The sequence below is a fragment of the Cydia fagiglandana genome, chromosome 14 (genome assembly GCF_963556715.1).
Source record: "Cydia fagiglandana chromosome 14, ilCydFagi1.1, whole genome shotgun sequence".
In the NCBI taxonomy this organism is placed as follows: Eukaryota; Metazoa; Arthropoda; class Insecta; order Lepidoptera; family Tortricidae; genus Cydia; species Cydia fagiglandana.
In genome coordinates, this window is record NC_085945.1 from 13,392,785 (window position 1) to 13,413,768 (window position 20,984).

General features: G+C 39.1%; 1 protein-coding gene across 2 annotated transcripts in view; it reads right to left on the reverse strand.

Annotated features, from left to right (window-relative positions):
- Positions 1-784: 784 nt before the first annotated feature.
- Positions 785-20,984, reverse strand: part of LOC134670802 (transient receptor potential protein) — a 54,408-nt gene continuing 34,208 nt past the window's right edge. For both annotated transcript variants that reach the window (XM_063528624.1, XM_063528623.1), the window contains exons 6-21: positions 20,016-20,217; positions 19,383-19,556; positions 17,041-17,139; positions 16,503-16,638; positions 15,355-15,507; positions 14,597-14,742; positions 7,569-7,809; positions 7,144-7,267; positions 6,076-6,271; positions 5,609-5,773; positions 4,632-4,854; positions 3,399-3,564; positions 3,016-3,176; positions 2,247-2,426; positions 1,707-1,808; positions 785-1,384 (exon numbers count right to left, since the gene is read on the reverse strand). In XM_063528624.1, coding sequence (XP_063384694.1) covers positions 885-1,384; positions 1,707-1,808; positions 2,247-2,426; positions 3,016-3,176; positions 3,399-3,564; positions 4,632-4,854; positions 5,609-5,773; positions 6,076-6,271; positions 7,144-7,267; positions 7,569-7,809; positions 14,597-14,742; positions 15,355-15,507; positions 16,503-16,638; positions 17,041-17,139; positions 19,383-19,556; positions 20,016-20,217 — 2,968 coding nt within the window. In that variant the 3' untranslated portion in view covers positions 785-884. The remainder of the gene's footprint in view (positions 1,385-1,706; positions 1,809-2,246; positions 2,427-3,015; positions 3,177-3,398; positions 3,565-4,631; positions 4,855-5,608; positions 5,774-6,075; positions 6,272-7,143; positions 7,268-7,568; positions 7,810-14,596; positions 14,743-15,354; positions 15,508-16,502; positions 16,639-17,040; positions 17,140-19,382; positions 19,557-20,015; positions 20,218-20,984) is intronic.

A 20,984-nucleotide genomic window follows, 5' to 3' on the forward strand; every position in this document is an offset into this window, starting at 1 on the left:
AATTACATTCACATTTCTCTAAGCTACGTTTTAAGGAACTTTATATATTTGGGTCAAAAACGTTCAGGAAAACTAGCATCTTTCCTGTAGACATTAAAAAGTTAACGGTCTGGGTACATGTTTGTAAGAATTTCCTATCGTCTATAAGGTAAAAAACAGAAAATTAACCTTAGTTTTCATGTCCTCAGGAACTTGACCTATATCCTAAAAATGTTTTTACCCATTTGGTTAAATTGGGGTAGTAACTAAAACAGATATTACTTATACCCATTGTTCATAATAGTGGCCTCTGCCTTATGAACTCACGTCTTTTCCTTATCACAATGACCTTATTTGTTTCATTTTTAATGGTAATATTAGGAGCGTATATTCCAGCTCAACTAACAATAAGTATTATTATTTTATTTTGTAGAATTATTATCAAACAGATATGTTTAATTGATATTGTCGGTATATGTAAGTAGTAGACTTACCTTTTAATTCTAATAATTCTAGTGTTTAATTCTAATAATTCTTTAAATTGATCGGGATAGATGAAAGTACTATTTAGTCAGTAGCTCAGCCAAAACAGACGGAAAGGTAAGGCACCTTTTTACCTAATATATATGTATTAAATTATTGATACCAAATATTATGACCTTGGCGATTTACTAGATTTCATGTAAAATCGATACATTACTTACTTAGTTATATTTGGAATTACCGCAATTTTCAAAGCGGCAAAAATTTATTTCACTTGTATATTATAATATGTATAGGTAGGTATACATAGCTAAATTCGATTCGAGTGAATTACACACATTATATTTCCTATGCTTACATCTAATTATTGCTATGTCAATAAGGCATTTCTCACTAATACGTCACTAGTAATAACTTAGGAACTAAAGCCAACCGGACACTATTTTGCCCGTGATTTTAGATTTTCCTTTGTCAGTTTTCATCATGGAAGGCGACGGCGACGGAGCTAGCGATGGACTGACTCTGGAAGATCGGGGGCTTGTTAAGGAAGACTTAGATTTTTCCTTGGCTGTCTCAGAGACCGAGCTGACTTGTGGCTCAGGGGTGGGTGTTACCCTGGAAGTTCCATCTTGATGTTGACTCTCGAGAGTCGCAGGGGATAGAATTTGCTCTTGTGAGCGCTCGCTCGGAGTTGGCGTGATAGGTTTCTCTAGAGTCTTATCCTCTTCTTTTGTGATGAAGAGGCTTTTAGATGGGGATTCAGGTTCATCTATTTGGATAACATAGTCTTTCTTGGCGTCGAGCTGCGCTGGCGATGGCAGTCGCTTGTTGCTGACAGGATCGAAGTCTGGAGTACAGGGTTCTGAAGGTTCTTGAGAGGACGATTTGAGAGGTCTCGTTTGTTCAGAGCCGCCTTCCGATTCTGTATTGGATAAATTAAAAAATGCTTAACGATATTTTGTAAAACAGGGAGCGTGTTGGGAGCACTATTGTCTTAATTAGATATGATACTTAGAACGGTTAGCTTTCTTTCAACCTCTTGTTTGTGTATGGTGAGGATCATGAGTGGATTTTTAGTCATCTTTTTTTTATTTTTCGAGAAAGACTTTTTCTGCTCTATAGGCCGAGGGTAGCTCCCACGATTTTTGATCACCACACACATAATTATGAAAAGTAATAACTTTTTTTATTATCATCTATTAAATCGAATATTGCATGATCACGATACTAAGTCGATTAATTACCTTTGGTTTCGGTCTCAATGTCAGCCGCTACTTTAATTTCGTTGTCTTTTAATCCTTCGTCATCTGACATCTCTTGAATCGGACTGCTTCGGAATGATCGAGCTGAAAAAAAAAGTTGTTATTAAAACTTACAACACAGGTAATCAGTACAAACGCTACGATGAATACTAAGCGAAGGCCCATAACTATTGGAGCAAAACTTTAAACTGTCGCAAGCATGGATTTTTGATCCTTCAGATGTTCAATAGAAGATGCTGTATTGCTTAGGGTGACTAATAAGTCCCTCGCCGTGAACTCAGCATATTCTCAGTTTATTCTCACCGTTCCTTTAGCACCTTAACAAGTGAACACCTTCAAAGAACAGCGAATGTGAAGTTCCCTTGTTTCTAGACTTCGCGTGATTCACCGCTTTTTCGTACCGGGCGCGTACCGGGTTTTTCTTAGTAGGCTCATTTACCATGCTATCGTTTCCTTCAGACTCGTGGCTTCCATTTCTCGCTGTGAATACCCCCAGTTTCTAGATCTACGAAGTTCACTCACCGCTTCTCCGCACCGGATCTTTCTTCGGTGATTCGAACACCTCGTCTACCAAACCGTCGTCTGTCTCGGACTCACGTCCTTCGTTCCTAGCGGTGAAGTCGGCCTTGATCTTGTTCCTCATGAACTTGGCGTACGCCAAGCGCGTTGTCGGCGTCACGCCTGACAGCTTGGGGTTAAATTCTGAAAGAAGTGGAAGGTTATAAAGAATGAGGAGGCGTAATAATTAGAGGACTTTGTTACGTTGTGCCAGTTGCTTTAGTGGAATTGCCATAGTTCCATTCAGGTTATTACAACATAACTAGTCGTCACAGGTTGAGCGCAAAAGGGAAAAGGATTTTAGCCACGGTTAGTACCGATGATATTGATGGAACTTATGTACTTCACACATCACACTCATACAAGTTCTTTTTGAGTGATTGAAAACATGAGTAAACTGGACGTATTTATTGGAATAAAACATGGTTTTCGGTCTGAGCAGGAAGGCGGGAAACCGCGTATCTGACTGTGCCAGACAGTCTGTCAACAGGGAGAGATGGCGGGAGATCGTGCGAATAGCTGTGTCCGCCTCTACTACCGATGCGGACGCCTCAACGAGACCACGACTGCGCTGTCAAGAGCGATATGACAGAGGAGAGAAGAGGAAGGTCAGATAGTAGTCGTTGAGATAAAATAAAGCGCCTGTGTCAATTCTTAGGATTACATTGCCCGGGCTACTTTAGATTGCAAGTGGGTTAAAGCTTTAAGTCGTGAGAAGTTGTCACGTAGTTACCCAGCAGCTTCTCTGGATCCATGGTCCTGCCCTGCACATTGTCGAGGATGTGGGCGCGCAGCGACTGGCGGGTGCGACGAGTCAAGGCTTCTTCGGTTGTACCGATAGGATCGCGCTTGCCCGTGTTGGTGCGCACTAGAGCATTCCAGTCGCGCTTCTTGCTATTAAAAAAAGAAAAACACAGTATGAATGGTTATTAAGCGCATGGTAATACGCAAAACAACCATAAACGTCTAAAGACGTGTGTGATTAGATAATCATGCATATTACGTCAAAATTTCAACAATCAATCTATTTTACATGAGTTACCAAGACAGCTTTTTAAGGGTCGGAGTGACTGTTTTGGATTTTCAAGTCTGTACACTAAAAATTATAAGACTTACCTGTCAGTGCTGCCTCTCCTTCCAATGGCTTTAGCGATTTGGCTGAATACATCTTTAGGTTTACTGTCCTTGGCTGACAGCACGTCCTTGATGATGCCTTCCACTATACCGATTTGGAAATCTTTGAGGATTCGCCTCTCCATGACTTTTCCTTTCTTGCCGGCCACTGCAAAAGAAAAGGTCCCCATGAACTTCTATTCTTTTCTTTTATATTTTTTTTCTTTTGTTAAAATATACAAAACGAAAGATTGTAAAGAAATACATGCCACCACAATTTGAGTAATTCGTTCAAAGCATCCATATGCGCAACTAGTGTTCTTCACGGTCAGAACCTAAGTATATTAGGTACCTACCCGGAAAAGAGTAGACCAAGAAATAAGTGAATTCATATTCAAAGACGCCTGATAAAATACAGGCTAACTCGTGTACAAACCAGTGAAAAATATACAATAAACTTGCAAAAAGTCGTGATTTCAAACTTTACTGTAATAGTTCACATTTGAACAGTCTCAGTAACCTGGTATGGTACCATTCACATCTTACAAACTGAAGTTGTTTTCAACTCCAAAGGCATCTCAGAAAACCAAGAAAAATCAGACAAATGAAAATAAAAAACATGCAAAGTTTAGTCGTGACTAATCAACACAAAGGTAAAAAGGACTTGTGAAGACCGCTCTTAAATTACAAAGTACCCTCTCTAATACAAGAAAGGACAGAAGAAAAGGCACGGCACAACTTCAAAGCTGTCTCTTAAAAACAAGAAAACCCAAACAAAAGAAAACTACGTGCAATTACATTTGACCAACCCCAAAGACTTGTGAAGATTCCACTCTTAAATAACAAAATATCTGGTATCAGTGGCACAACTTCAAAGCTAGGTGTCTCATAAAAACAAGAAAACCCAAACAGAAGAAAACCGCAGTCTCTTTGTTTCCCATAAAGTTTTAAGTTATAATGTATTGTTTGTCATATTATGTTAGACATAAAACTGAAACCGTTAACTTTTCAAGGTTATTCTATAGAAGGTTAGGTTTGTTTTATGGCAATCCTGAAAAGTTACGCGTTTCTGAGAAAAAACAATAATGACTAACGAAAATTCTGACAAACAATACATTATGATTTAAAACTATTTGGGAAACTATAGATACCCAAGAAAACTACGTGCAGATTTGAACAACTCCAAAGACTTGTGAAGATCACTCTTAAATAATAAAATATCTGAACAACCTTTACCGGTGGCGTCTTGCATGGTGACCCTGGGAGTCTTCATGCCGTTGTTGTGCAGGATGTCAATCAGCTCGTAGCGGAGCGTGGAGATGTCCTGTCGGATCTCCATGACGTCATCCTCGGTCACGCCGGTCTCGTCACGCGCACGCTGCTCGGCCGTGACGTAACGCCGCACGAGCACGCGCATGACGGATTCGTGCTGTTGGCGCGCTTTCTCGCGGGATTTGTTCTGATGGTTTGGGTTTAGGTTAATGATAAAGAGTAAAAAAGGCTTGAAAAACGTTACTAACCAAAGTTACTACAAATCGTATAAAGCAGTTTAATTATTGTATTAGACTACTACAACTTGTATTAGACAACAAAATTAATTATTGTATTAGATATGTAAAATCAGACGTCCAATTTGACAGCTAATGTCGATAGCGTTATACGGCTCCATAGAATATGCGCTAACTCTGGTTGTCATAAGTTGACGTTTAACCTTTTAGTTACCACAAAAGCAGCGCCATCTTCTTCAGCTGTCAAATTCGAGTGAAGGATTTTATCTTTGACTTTTCACATTTTATCCAATCAATATATGATTCAGCCTATATACGTCCCACAGCTGGGCACAGGCCTCCTCTCACGCGTGAGAGCATTGGGCTAGTTACTCGCCCAGCGGTGAGCTATAAATATCGCCGTGTCTCTTTTATTTACACGGGAGTGCTTATCTTTTGGTCGTGTTTATAGCCGATAGCTCATAGCTTACTAGCTCGCGGTGGGACCAGTGCTATAGTTCCCAAGCTGGCCCTAAGCGGGTTGAGGACTTCAGATACACCTTTTGATTTTCTTCGCGGATGCATGCATGCAAGTTTTATTATGATATTTATGATGTTTTCCTTCATCGAAAAGCTTGTGGTAAATATCAAATGATATTCCGTATACGTTTAAAGAATATTCTTATAATATAATATAAAAATCAAAAGGTTCAAAAGTCAACTTACGATAATAGACCCCATGTTTTTGTTATCACAACAGTTTTTGATCCAGCCAGAGAAGTGTTTGGGGGTGGGAATGATGTTAAATGGAGGGGGGACTGTATCGCCGTCTTCGAAGTACGACATCCAGAGGTTACTGCGTGCAAATTTCCATTCCACATCTGATCGTTCCTGAAAACAATATCTCAATGAAAATTATACATTATTGAGATAGCACTAAATATAGCAAAGTGTAAGTACGTATCTCAGAAACATTGATAAAAATAGTACATATCTACAAATGCTTGCTTAAAGAGAGAAACCAGACAAATACGAGTTAGACTCTTGACTGATGGTGAATGGCTAAGGATAATGATTCCTTACGCATCTATGATAGTAAACAGAAAAATTAAAATCGTTTATCGTGAAAAAAGTCATCCTACGAGAATTTTCATAATAAAGTAGAAACTCAAAGCGACCATAATTAAACTCACAGAGATGATCTGATAAGAGTTAGACATCATGGCGATGAGCATGTTCAGGAGCACAATGATGTTGATCACGGAGTACGAGCCGAAGGTCAGCAGCGCCCAGAAGCGGGTGAAGCTCTTGATTCCGGTCAGCTCGAAGGTGGTCAGGTCCACGAGGCCGAAGGACGCCCAGAAGAGGGACTGGGAGGTTTCGAAAAGACTGAAAAATAGAAGGAACTGTTTAAGATCTATTACTTACATACTTGATTGGCGCGGTGACCCAAAATGAGTCTTGGCCTCCAACACAAGAGCACGCCACTTAAAGATCTATTAACCTACGTGAATTGTGAAATTAACTCATGTATTGTGAAAGAGAAACCGGCCAAGTGCGAGTCGGACTCGCGCACGAATGGTTCCGTGCCATTACGCAAAAAAATTGCAAAAATATATGGCGTTTGTTGTATGGGAGCTCCACTTAAATATTTTGTTTTTAGTATTTGTTGTTATAAAAATTTCAACTGTGTAGCTATCACGGTTCTTGAGTTACAGCCTGGTGACAGACAGATAGACAGACAGACGGACAGCGGAGTCTCAGGCATAGGGTCCCGCTTTAAATTACCCTTTGGGTACGGAATCCTAAAATGAAAATGTTTTACCGCGTTGAGTAAGTTAGAACATTGTTAACGCATTCACTGCCAGGGGGCGTGGCCTAGGAACAAACTTGTATGACGGTGAACGCACATGTGCGTTGGGGGCAGTGAATGTGTTAAGTATATCTGTAAAGTTAGGCCCCTTGTGCCTTACCTTGCGGGATACCTATACTTTATATTGATGAAACTACATTGTTCAATAAGTCTATCTGTCGGTCTGTCTACCTCTTCACGCTTTAACGGCTGAACCGATTGAGATGTTGCTATACAGATAGTTTAAATCAACATATTGTTAGTGACGTGTCATTCGATGCGTCAGAGGGCCTACCGCGAACCACGTTCGACGTGTTGCCTCCCTGTCACACTTACGTACGAATTTACATGTGCGACAGAGAGGCAACACGTCGAACGTGGTTCGCGGTAGGCCCTCTGGTCTTATTACTTAGCGTATCGTCTCCATATGGTGCAGGCCCGTTCTTGGTTATCGAAGTCCGCTACGCCGTTGGGGGTGTGGTAGCATTTATTCTTCTCCAGTTCGGCGTAGTACCACATCAGTTGGTTCAGACCTGTAGAATATCAATATTAGTGCTACTATTGCACTAAATCATATATATTATATTGAAGATTTCCAGGGTGGCCCAAAAATGCGTTGAAAAAATTTTTTTTGATACACAAACGCACAGGTTTGTGAAAATTATCAATAATAATATGTAGCAGTGAAAATGTTTGTCAAGGTTTTTTTGGGATATGGATGCATTAGATTCAAGATTAAAAATATTCTTTATTCAAGTAGACCTAACAACAAACACATTTGAATAAATTACTAAATAGAAACTGTAAAAACAAAGATCAAATGGTAAAACTTACCACATCCAAAAGCAAATAGCACCAGCATATAAACGAAGAAGAACTTGATGATGTCCAGGATCATTCTTCCCAGTGACACTTGAAGCGGCCCAAGATGAGGGTTGATGGAGAAGATGTGGACCAGCTTGAGGTAGGAGAAGATCATGCCGGCAGCGAAGGCGCCTTCGGAGAGCAGCATGGGGTCAAAGGAGTCCCAGCGCTCGCGGGGGTACCAGGGGTCCAGGCCGTTTTTGTAGTCCCTCTGTTGGAATTTGAACACAAAATGAGATTCAAAGCCAGGATGATACAATGTCAAAAATAAGTTAAATAACATTTTAATAAACCCTACGAGTACTTAACTACTACTTTCCTAGTAATATATTCGGTTTCATTTTGAAAGGTGCCGAGATTTAAGATTTAGGTATGACGACATACAGCGTACTAGCTATACATAAAGTGTTTGCGCCACGTATAAATACTTAAACTTCTCCTATGAATTCTGACCTCCTTGTCGGGTTTTCAAAATAAATCGGCAAGGCGATGAAAAGAAAATGTGACACATCATGTCAATGCACGTAAAATAAAAGTCGCTACGAATTGTGTGCAAGAAAATTAAGAAGTAAGTTTTTCCGCATCCCCATTTTTGGCCCAAACGAGCCGGATAGCAAATTTATCTTTAAAAGTTTACATAATATCCTTGTTGCTCACTGAATCGCATATAAAAATAATTTCGGATTTCCTTTCGGTTTTAAATTTTCAAAAAATGTTCCCGTCATAATTCTATTTCAAAGTACAGTCAGTATACTAATTTATTGTTATTGTCTGTTATTTTAATATTTTGTTTACGCGTAGCGTGTGGGATTATTCATCGCGTTACCTTATTCATAAATGCGTTACAAAAATATTTCGTATTTTGTAACTGTCATATTGTGTCATAATTTTCACGGAACATTTTTGCACACCATATTCGTTATATAATTTCAGTGTATTTTAAGTTACAAAATACATTTTACTAAACTGAAAACTACGGGTAAATTATTCCTGAAAGCCTCAGTTTTTCATAAACTGTAATTAACCTACTGCGAAGGTTACACTTGTATTAAGGTATTATACAAGCGGAACATTCGTATTTACTTAATTTTCCTTCGACTTGCATTAAGGTATTATTCAAGTTAAATATAATTTATAATTATTTGTGCATCTTAGCACAATAATTATTATTCATATTTTTTCATGCTGTCATAGTAACAACTAGGTAACCATGGCAACGAAACTTAAGCTCGCGGAAGCAAAACGTGCTCAATGTTTTATGCGTTTGCAAAATATTTATGACATGATTCCAAAGCTAAGCAGTGACAAGAAGGCTTTCTCGCAGTTCATCGCGCAAGCTCGATTGGTCGATCAACTGAGAAAAGAATTTATAGAGTTGATGGATGAAGTCAATCTTTTGAACTTGGAGTTGGACCCAGAATACAACGTCAACTACAGCGCAATGAATGCCTTTGAAGATCTCTACTGCGTAATCAAATGTCAAATTTCAAAAATTGACGCACCTGCTCCGAGCCTCTCGACATCCAGGGATTCGAGCCATTCCTGTAAGGACGACTCCATTAAAATCCCACGGATTGATCTTCCTTCTTTCGATGGAGATATTCAAAACTTTCCATTCTTCTATGAAACATTTAAGCGTGTCATACACGAGAATAAGAAACTTACGGATTCTGAGCGTGTTCACTACTTGTTTAGTCATTTGACAGGAAAGGCAAAGTCAATTTGTGCGGGAGTTATACCTGCCGCAGAAAACTACAACACAGTTTGGGAAGCATTGATCGCGAAATATGATGACAAACGCGCATTGGCTACATCATATTTAAACCAGCTGTTTTCGATGAAACCTGTCAACGTCAATGGTCCTTCGGCATCTAACTTAGAAAAAATAATTGATTCGTTTGCTGCTACTATTTCAGCAATAAGACAACTCAAGCTCGAAAACTTAAGTGACTTTATTTTCATTCACCTGGGTCTTAAGTTATTAGACTCAGATACCACAAAGAATTTCGAGATGTCTATTCGGAATTCTTCTAAAATGCCTACATATGATGAATTCATTTGTTTCGTTAGGGAACAAGTAAAGATTTTATATCGGACATCGCAACGAACGCCAACTAAGGCTGAAAGCGGCTCCGCTGCCAGCACTAGCAGCGTGCGAGCTCCTCTCCCTCGCACGCCCCAAGCGTATGTTAGCACGCAAGGGCATGACAACGGAAATCCATGTGCTATGTGCAAGAGTAATGATCACTCGCAACTTTATAATTGCAATAATTTCATGAAACTCACGCCTAACGAAAAATTTAATTTCGTTAAGGAAACTCACGCGTGCACTAATTGTCTAAACACGCACCATACTGCCTCGAAATGTTCCTCCAAGAAAACTTGTCGTAAATGTAAAGGCAAACATCATACAACGTTACACTTTGAAAACTCAAAACCTGCAATGAATAGCAACGAGTCCAAGTCCTCACCTAAGGATGGTAGTGAAGCTAGCACAAGTTCATCCGCAACGGACAACGGTGCCTCCATATGTACTCATTCGGCATCGGGACAGACTAAATCACCCTTGACGGAAATTCTCGCCACTGCTAAGGTACTCGCTAGTGGGCGTAACGGCAAGGACAAGGTTTTGAGATGTCTGCTGGATCCAGGATCACAGAAACATTACGTTACATTGAAGTGCTGCAAGAATTTAGGTCTTCCTGTACACAGCAGCCCCGTGACGTCAATAAATGGATTAGGTGGAACAGCTATAACACAACCCATCCGAGGAACTGTCAACTTAACATTTAGGTCAAGATATGATCCTAAACATCAATATACTATCGAAGCGCTTGTTTTAGAGGAGATCACGCCTGGTTTACCGACTTGTCATATTGATCAATCTGCAACTGACCTGTTTGATAATTTACATCTAGCAGATGACTCTTGGGCGATTCCAGGTGAAATTGACGTACTTCTTGGTGTTAAGTTATTCACCAAATTGTTAATGTCAGATAAAGTTGAAAACAAACCTGGCATGCCTGACGCTTTAGAAACTACACTGGGGTACATCATACTAGGCGATGCTCCCGCAGTTAACGCTTCCTACTCAGCAGCTGGATATTTTACTTCGGTCGATGTGGGAAATTTAATGCAAAAATTCTGGGAGATTGAAGATTTGGATGGAGGAGTGATTCATAGTCCAGACGAGAAACAAGCTGAAGACATATTCAAAAATACAATCAATCGTTTGGAAGACGGACGTTATGAAGTAGCACTTCCGTTTAAATTGGACCCAAGCAATTTAGGCGATTCTTACAAGACAGCTGAACGCAGATTTTTAGCGCTTGAAAGAAAATTCCACAGGCAACCTGAATTAAAGCCAGCTTATGATGAAGTTATCCGTGAACATATTGATAAAAAATATTTATCGGAGGTTCCGAATGATAAGTCAAATGACGCTTATCACCTACCCCACCACGCAACTGTCAAAATTGACAGAATAACCACAAAGGTTAGAATTGTCCTGGACGCTAGTGCACAGACCACAAGCGGTTTATCGTTAAATGATATACTTCACGCAGGACCAAGTCTTCAAGCAGACTTGTTCTGCATTCTACTAAACTTACGATTGTTTGGTATTGCTATCACGTCTGATGTACGTCAAATGTATCTGTGTATTGACGTACGGGGGGAGGATCGTCCTTATCAGCGTATACTTTATAGGTTTAGTCCTGAGGAAACTATAAGAGTGTTTCAATATAACAGGGTAGCCTTCGGTCTACGCAGCAGTCCTTTCCTGGCACTGCGAACTGTCAAACAGTTAGTAGCTGATGAAGGTTATAAATACCCACTCGCAAAGGAAATTGCATCTCGTGATATTTATATGGATGATGTAGCTAGTTCAGTTATTAACGAAGACCAAGCTGTACAAGCGACTAAACAACTGCTGGATTTGTTCTTGAAAGGTGGATTCCAACTGGCAAAGTGGTCGTCAAATTCTGCAGCTGTTCTGAATGAAATACCGAAAGAACTACATTTGTCCCAAAGTGTCACCTTCGACGATGATACAACGTTGAAGATTTTAGGTCTGCGTTGGTATCCTGGTGAAGATGTATTCAAGTTCCAGGTTAGTCCCGACGATCGACCGTGCAGTAAAAGAAACATTCTTTCATCGGTAGCTCGACTATTCGATGTTCTGGGCCTGGTTGCCCCTGTAATCGTGTTCGCTAAGCTTCTAATAAAGGAGTTGTGGCTTTTGAAAATCGATTGGGATGAATTGCCGCCTGATCATATTGTACGCCAATGGCAACAGTTCCAAAGTGAACTACCGCTACTATCTAACATTAGCATTCCCAGACATCTAGGTGTTATTGAAAACTGTTCATTAACTATAGTTGGTTTTTCGGATGCTAGTGAAAAGGCTTATGGTGGAGTGGTTTATGCCTACGTCACCTTTCCTAATGATGAACGAGGTGTCATTAATTTAATTTGCGCTAAATCTAAGATAGCGCCCGTAAAGGTTGTCAGCCTAGCAAGACTGGAATTGTGCGCAGCATTGCTATTGTCACAACTGATAAAAAGGGTGGTTGATACTTACTCAACCAGATACCCAATTGACTCTGTAATGGCCTTTTCCGATTCAACAGTGACGCTCTGTTGGATTCATTCGTCGCCTCATCGATGGCAAACTTTTGTGGCCAATCGTGTTACCAAGATCCAAGAGAACCTCTCCAGCGATCATTTTTATCATATTAAGGGAATAGAAAATCCAAGCGACTGCCTGTCTAGGGGCTTAACTCCAGCTCAACTGGTGAACCATCCTCTATGGCTATCAGGCCCTCCATGGATGAAACTCCCGAAAAACGAATGGCCGACTCAGGCGTTTATACCAGACGAAGTCAACGTTCCTGAAGAACGAACGGTTTCTTTGGTGACTTGTGACAATTCGAACGACAACATAATTTATGATTTGTCTAAACGGTTCTCTTCATGGATTAGATATGTACGCACAGTTGCCTTTATCTTGAAATTTATAAAACGATTACCTAAAGGTCCCATTAGTGCTGATGACTTAACAGCAGCCGAATTAGAAATCGTACGAGCTCTACAAAGAGTTTATTTCAGTCAACATATTTTAGACATGACCTTGAAAAAAGGGTTTACAAAGGCCTTTGCAAGCCTGAAGCCATTTATTGAAGATGGAATCCTTCGCGTTGGAGGACGTCTCAGTAATTCTAATGAAGATTACGATTATAAACATCCTTTGTTATTGCCACGTCGTGATCACATCATTAACCTACTGGTCGATTATTATCATCGACACCATTTACATGCAGGACCTGAAACTCTAATATCTATTATGCGACATCGATTCTGGATTGTAGCAGCTCGATGTATTATTCGTCATCGCATTCATTTATGCAATTACTGTTTCCGGACCAAGCCAAAGGCTAACTATCCAATGATGGCAGATCTACCAGCATGTAGGGTAAATCAAGTTGAGAAGGCCTTTATACATACTGGTTGTGATTACGCTGGTCCGTTGTATTGTACACCTGTTCGACGAAGAGGCGTGAAGAGTCAAAAGGTTTATTTGTGCTTATTCACATGTCTCATAACACGAGCAATTCATTTAGAACTTGCAACTGACTTAAGTACAGCAAGCTTTATGTCAGCATTTAAACGGTTTTTATCCAGACGTGGTCCTGTAAAATATATGTATAGCGATAACGGAACCAACTTCCAGGGAGCCAATACATATTTGCAAGAACTTCACAATTTCCTTGCGAATGAGTATCGAGAAGCTTGGGAAAACGAACTATCAGCCAATAAAATAATTTGGCAATTTATTCCCCCTAGTGCTCCGCATTTTGGAGGATGTTGGGAAAGTAACGTCAAATGCGTCAAATCACATTTGTATCGTACTATAGGTAAACAAATCTTGTCATTTCAGGAATTAATGACAGTTCTAGGTGAAATTGAGGCTTTATTAAATTCTAGGCCGCTATCCGTGTTAAGCTCTGATCCCGCTGAACCTTCCGCATTGACACCAGCTCATTTTCTTAATGTTACTCCTTTGAAATATCTTCCAGCTGCGTCTATTGCGGAGGTAACATCTGATCATCTTTTGCAAAGATATCAATTATTAGATCGTTTAACGCAATCCTTTTGGAAGAGGTGGCGCGATGAGTATTTGCACACGTTGCAAGCCAGACAAAAATGGAATACTCCTTCTCAGCCTGTTAAGGAAGGAACAGTTGTAGTCATCCTTCAAGATAATGTTATGCCTCTACATTGGCCGTTAGGTCTTATAACTCAACTTTTTCCAGGCAAGGACGGTATTGCCAGAGTTGCTTTGGTTAAAACAAAATCAGGCACACTTAAAAGGCCTTTGGTCAAATTATGTCCTTTGCCTTCTCAATAATATAATTTCATATTTCTATTAGTAATTAGTTATCTCTTTCAAGTTAAGGAGGCTTCATATGTTTATGTTAATTTAGTTTTCTCTGAGCAATAAAGATGCTATTATGTAGTAAATGATTTATTTTAAATAACTTTTTGAAAGCTATTCCTTTCAAGGCCGGGGGAATGTTTGCGCCACGTATAAATACTTAAACTTCTCCTATGAATTCTGACCTCCTTGTCGGGTTTTCAAAATAAATCGGCAAGGCGATGAAAAGAAAATGTGACACATCATGTCAATGCACGTAAAATAAAAGTCGCTACGAATTGTGTGCAAGAAAATTAAGAAGTAAGTTTTTCCGCATCCCCATAAAGTTTAGCGTATACACGGGAAATTCACACCAACAAACACTGAAACGCGTGTTATATGTTATTTTTCTTGTATCTTTTTTAAATTTATTATTTAACAAGAGCTTTATACTATTGTACTATCGAGTCCGTATTTCATATTTATTCAGCTAAATTTAAACAAGATTTATAGAAGCGTTTTCTACATTTTATGAGTTAAAATTTATTTTTATTATAAAAAAAATATTAAATTTGATTAATACCTGAACGATATACCAAGAGGAGACCCGCAAGCTAATCCAAGCGATATAGAACATGTTAGTGATAAAGTCGACAATGTTCCACAGATCACTGATGTACTCCATAATGCCACCAGTCCATAGTGATCTTAATTCGGCCCATATTAAACCTGCAAAAAAATGAAACTTACAGTAACCATTCATGCTGGAAGATCGTAAAATGTTAAGATATTTATTAAAAAAATATTCAGACGGCAGTCCAGGTTATTCTGATAGGTAAAGAATAAGTAGTGTTTGAAAAAGACCATAGATGATGATGGTTAACCCTTTACCTACGGGTGTCGGATGGTGTCATTCTTCAGTAAGACCATTCTCGATTTAAGAATGGGTACATTTCGTTATTTTTATATACGAATGTGAACCTTCTGTGTTAGTGCATAAGTCAAGATGCTAGAAAAATACAACTACGCTCCGATAGCTGGCTCTTTTACAGCTACATTTAAAAAAAAATATCTGCATTTTTGGCAGCGACTTGTGATCAGCCGTGAACTGAAAGTAAGCTCACTGGTTATATAAATGATCCCACGAAAAACTTTCATGTAAAGTGTTGCCAAGACTAGGAGCATAAAGTTTTTACACTAAAAAGTTATCAGATTCCGTAGTAGGTACCAAGACTTTTACTCTGTAAGTTTTAACTTTATAAGCTCTAACTGTATGAAGCCAACATCTTGGTCTAACAGTACGGCTTGGCCATTTCGTTGCTGTCATATGGTTCAACTCACTAGCTATATAAATGATGACTGTGAACTCGATGAGGCCAGGCAGGGCCCCTCGCTCGTGCTCCTTCCAGTATTCCACCAGCTCTTGCAGCCAGCTGATGCCAGACCACTCCAGGACTAAGAACTCGGCGCGTTGCGATGCGAGGGATAGGAGCACTGTCGAAGATTATTCAGTGAATAAGCTGGCTTATCTACATTTTTGTGAACTGAAATAGATGTCATATACGAAGGATCGCCCTAGCGCCCTCTGCGTTCCATTACTGTACTCTCAATATGGTTCGTATTCGTATTTCCTATCCGATTCAACTCAGGTGCTAAAACATTTCCATATTTTTGTGCATATAATTACTTTTGTGTACGGTAAATAAACCTTTCGTAGGAAAAAAATCGAATTAGGAATTATTCGTTTAGCATTTTAGAAATTCTAAATAAATCTTTTCGAAATAAATTCCCTCTCGGCATACAATAGATAGGAAAAAAGATTCACCGGTCTATATATCATAGTATTTCCGGCGGCAGTAAGTGTGAAAATTACTCCTAAGTACATTTGTTCAAAGGAATCAATTGACAGCAAACAGTTTATAAAACGGTATACAATATAAATATATTATTCTGAATATATACTCGTATTTGGTTCTTCGATCGAAATATAAATTCAGCCTAAACTAATAAGATCATACACACTTACTCGTAGATACCTACAAATAGATCAAAGCTGAATCATGAAGTATAAAAGCACAAACAATAGCTCCCACTTATAATAATAGTTCGCGGAACACTTTGAAGATGGGTTTTCCAAATTGGTTAAGTATCGTAATCGTAATGTTTTGTTATGTAGGCGCGATTCGGCAAATGATTTAGAGATTCACTAGATATGAAATAGTAAAGATATGTGACATTCCACGACAAAAGGTACCATTACCCCGGCTGAATATTGGAGCGGCGTTAATAATAGTGTAAGCGCCAGCCGCCATAAGGTACCTATTGCCGTGGAACGTCACATATCTTTACTATTTCATATCTAGTGAATCTCTAATTCATTTCCCGAATCGCGCCGTAGTATTGAAGTTTGGGTTGATAATGAAACTGGGTTATTGCAAAGACGTCCGGGCAAATGCCATAACAATGTTTTCACTATTAATGTTACTTACTTAGAAACAACATGTAGGAGGAACTGTGGCAAATGAACTTAACGAAAGGTTTCTTCATAAATTGTCCGTACTCCGAGTTTGGCGCTAGCATGTATATTGTGCAATATATGGGAAACATGGCGCCTAATTTCGCGACCTGTAGAAAAAAGAAGGACACTGTTAACTGACTATAAACCTTATTGCAAAGATATAAGGTCTTCTGTTATTTTTACGAGGTGATGTTTTGAGCTTAAATATTTTAAACGGGGTCCCTTTGTTTCCCATAAAGTTTTAAGTCATAATGTATTGTTTGTCATATTATCGTTAAATAGTCATAAAACTGAAACCGTGAACTATTGAGGATTTTCGTAAGGTTCTTCTATAGATAAGTTAGATGTTTTATGGCAATCCTGAAAAGTTACGCGTTTCTGAGAAAAATCTATTACGAACTAACGAAAATTCGGACAAACAATACATTATGACTTAAAACTATTTGGGAAACAATAGAGACCCCTTTTAAACTTATCTAGGTATACTTTTTATGTGGTGTGTTGTGTACCTGCACAGCTTGGCCGACGATGTTTTTCCGCTTGAATCCTGGCAGGCCCTCGTACCAAATCGCCCCAAGCAACTGCTGGACATTTGGGTGGGCGACGAACTGGAATATATAACCACTATTAATATACTGTCGAAGACTGCTTTAAGGATAATTAGTCCCAGTTACTTCAGATCGGTCTACTTATTTTTCTTTAAGGATGACTCACGTTAGACCGGGCCGTGTCCGGGCCGGAGCTTCCGGAGCTAACTTTTCTATGACATGACAGGCGATCACGTGATGCTTTCCACAGAAAACGATGCTCCGGAAGTTTCGGGCCGGATAGGGCCCGGTCTAACGTGACTCATCCTTAACTCGCTTACACACCTAGACGATAGGTATATGTCTCCTTGGGCTATCTTTTTCTTTCGGCCCTTTAAATTCATACTTAGATCTCAGGGTTCGTAGTCAACATGCCAATCGTTTATGCTCCGTAGTGAACGAAACGGAAGTGTCAGTGTCGCACTATAATATGGAAGAATTATAGAGAGACGCAAAGCGTTTCGTTATCGTAACGGAACCTTGGCCAGGCAATCTGTTTGTACTACAGGTGGATCGCAGAGGATGTTAAGGGAGTGTTTACAAAATTACTTGAACACATTTTAATCGTTTAAGAGCTTATGTAAATAACAGTTTAAGAAAAAACTTATTCCTTCGACGACTTTTAAGCAGTTGGTTGTCTGTTTTTCGCGCTTCTCTTACCGTTTCTTATACGTTCCATTCTCCAAACCATTACAAATGAACTTTTAGAAGACTGCATTTCAAGAAGACACCAACACATATACCCCATATTTTAAATAAAATAAACATAAGAGTGCACTACATACATCTTGACAGGAGTGTAAATAAATATGCATTTTACTCACATAACATAAAATAAAAATAGATATAAACAGAATCCTTTTTCATGTTTCGCAAGTAACCATTACGTATGAGTACCTTGTAGTTTGCGGTCTCAAATGGATGAGAAGTTATGTGGTAAGGTCACGTTAGAGCATAAGCGGGATTTTAAAGTTTCAGGTATAAATTATACTTATTGAAATAGCTTCCGTTTATAGCTAGCGCTCAAAAACGGACTGCATATAATGTATTACATATTTCAATCAATTACAACGCAAAAACTAGGTTACCTTAACTAAGATGAAAATTTAATTGAATACCTCTTCGAGTGGCAGGTAACCGGCAAATGGCTTATTAAACCAATCATTTCAAATTTATTTAATTAATTATCAATCAAATAATCATGAAAGGTAAATTAAATCATTTATTTACATACAATATAGTATATACAGAGGCGGCTACCTCGCACAACGTATCAGTATTGCGATACAGCGGGGAAATGCCGCCAGCATCCTTGGTACAATGCCTCAGGGGCCTATTTTAGATTTAAGCTAGTTATTAATTTCGTTTAGTTGTACCAAGGTAAATTTAACTAAAAATAATTTGAATCTCAAAAATTAACTTCATAATTCGCTATATCTTGTAACTTGTTAAACACACTTTTACACTTTCACTACAATATGGGTGACAAAATTTATGGCTTTACACCAACTTTACACCCTCATCGCTCCTTGTTTCTGTAAAGCTGTATGAACATAAAGGTTTCAATAACTTAAGGCCTTTTTGAAATAAATTGACAAAGAAAGAAACAGGTGGCTTTACCATGTTCATGAATTTATTTTGAAGGCAATTGTAATAGCTATAAGTACTACTTGAACGCAGTCCAATAGTAAATCACATGATTATTGTTAATAAACTTGGCCAACATATTTATGGTGGCATCGAAAATCGAGAGAAAGACGAAGCCAAATGCTCTATAAAAAACTACCTATTTCTTAGCATGATTTCATAGAAACGCTCATAAAGGAACAGTAACTATTGGCTAGGTATGTGCGATGTGCGAAGTTGGTGATGCGGGAAATTAAGCAACATAAACGTCTGACGTGGTGAAATGATGAACTTTCGTTGGAGGACATCTTCAAATTATTTGACAGCTGCCAACTGTCTGTTGATGGCTAGCTTGTGCCTGCCAAGCGTCTGCCTTTCTCCTGGCACCCAGCAGTTATTGTCCCAGGATTGTAGTTCAGTATGATCACCAGCTTATTGGACATTCTCGTGTGGTCTTGGAGGGAGGTGGCGAACTCTTACTCACTGCTGTTTTAAAGTTGTAAAAGAATTACCATTTTCTGCTTATATTGGACGGCCACAGCTTGAGTCTGCCAAGCGTCTGCCGTTCCCCCAGCTCCCAGCAGTCGATGTCTCCGGGGTTGTAGTTCACTGCTGTTTTAAAGTTGTAAAAGAATTACCATTTTCTGCTTGTATTGGATGGCCAGCTTGAGTCTGCCAAGCGTCTGCCGTTCCCCCGGCTCCCAGCAGTCGATGTCTAAGGGGTTGTAATTCAGCATGATCTCCAGTTCGCTGGACGTTCTCGTGTGGTCCAGGAGGGCGGTGGCGAACTCTTGGCACTGCTGTTTTAAAGCCTGGCATGGAAAGTTTGGAATTAGGAAGAATAAGCCTAACGGAAGACAGCATTCATATAATATTTAAAAATTTCCTTGCCATCAGTGGTTTCGATGCACATTTTTTTCAAATAGCCTGCTATTATTGTAACATAACAAAGAATCAAATATGCTGAAGTCATGACTATGAAGATTTTATTTTATTTTTTTAACACTGTGATAAGGCACGAAGTGACACATAAATAAAATGACAAAAAACTGTACTCAGAGTTACCAAAGTGTATCACCTTGAAAAGCCTTAGTTAGTTCAAGAGCTTTAATGCAGTTTCACTTCTTAGATACATTCTTCTCCCTTTAACTCTTTTTCGTCTCTAGGCTCTGCTATCAACTAGCTGCCTCTTAAACCAAGAGAGTAAAAACCTTCCAGTAGCAAACCTGCTGTAAGGAGTAGAAGGCTTGGTGATTCATGCTTTCATTTACCTTATATTCAACTCTAAACTCCGTTTCCATTCTACTAAGCCTGTTCAGCTCCCAAGAAAGCTGGAAGGCAGTCAACAGCGGGTCTGCTGAAGATAAGGCTATGAGGGATGGAGAGGTAAGGGCACGGTACGCATTGATACGGGCTTGTGAGTGCCTGAGGGAATCCTCTTGGGAAGATTTCACGCACTCGTCGCAGCCGCATCTGGAGAAGGAAAGAGAAATGAGATAAGAAAAATTAAATGAATTTGGGAGCCAAAATATCAACATATACCAAAGCTTGATGTCTCGAGAGTAGGGTACCTACTCTTCTCCAGAAATATGTAATCGATTCATCATCCAAACTCATTGATCAGTGATCACAAATTCATAGACACAAAACGTCATATCTGTTAGCATTTCTCCAATTTAGATCTAAAGTTAAGAAGACTTTGCATATCTCAACCATCATAACTTAAGAGCTTTGCTCTTGTCGGTGGAGTAATCGCCACGCAAAATTCAAAATTCAAAATGTTTATTGCAAATCACATTACACATTATTAGGTGGAGCTTATAAGTAGGTGGGTTTACATGTGATACCCTGCAAGGGCACAGCAATACTTAAAACTAACATGCATATAGATTAACATTATTAATCGTGTTTATCGTTAAAAAAATCATTTACATTGTAGTAACATTTGTCGACTAAGGCCCACTTGCACCATTCTACTAACCCGGGGATAACCAGTTAAACCTGGAGTTACCATGGTTACCAGTACAATTTGACATTAGGTTGTAAGGTTTAACCGCTTAACCCCGGGTTAGTGGGATGGTGCAAGTGGGCCTAAGAATGTTTTTAAGCGTTTATTAAATATCGGCTGTTTTTCAGTATTTTTAAGGGAGTTCGGTAGGTGGTTGTATTTTTTTATTAGCATGTAGTGGGGGCTGGATGCGACTATTTTTAGTGTTGAGAGGGGTAATTGAAGTTTATTT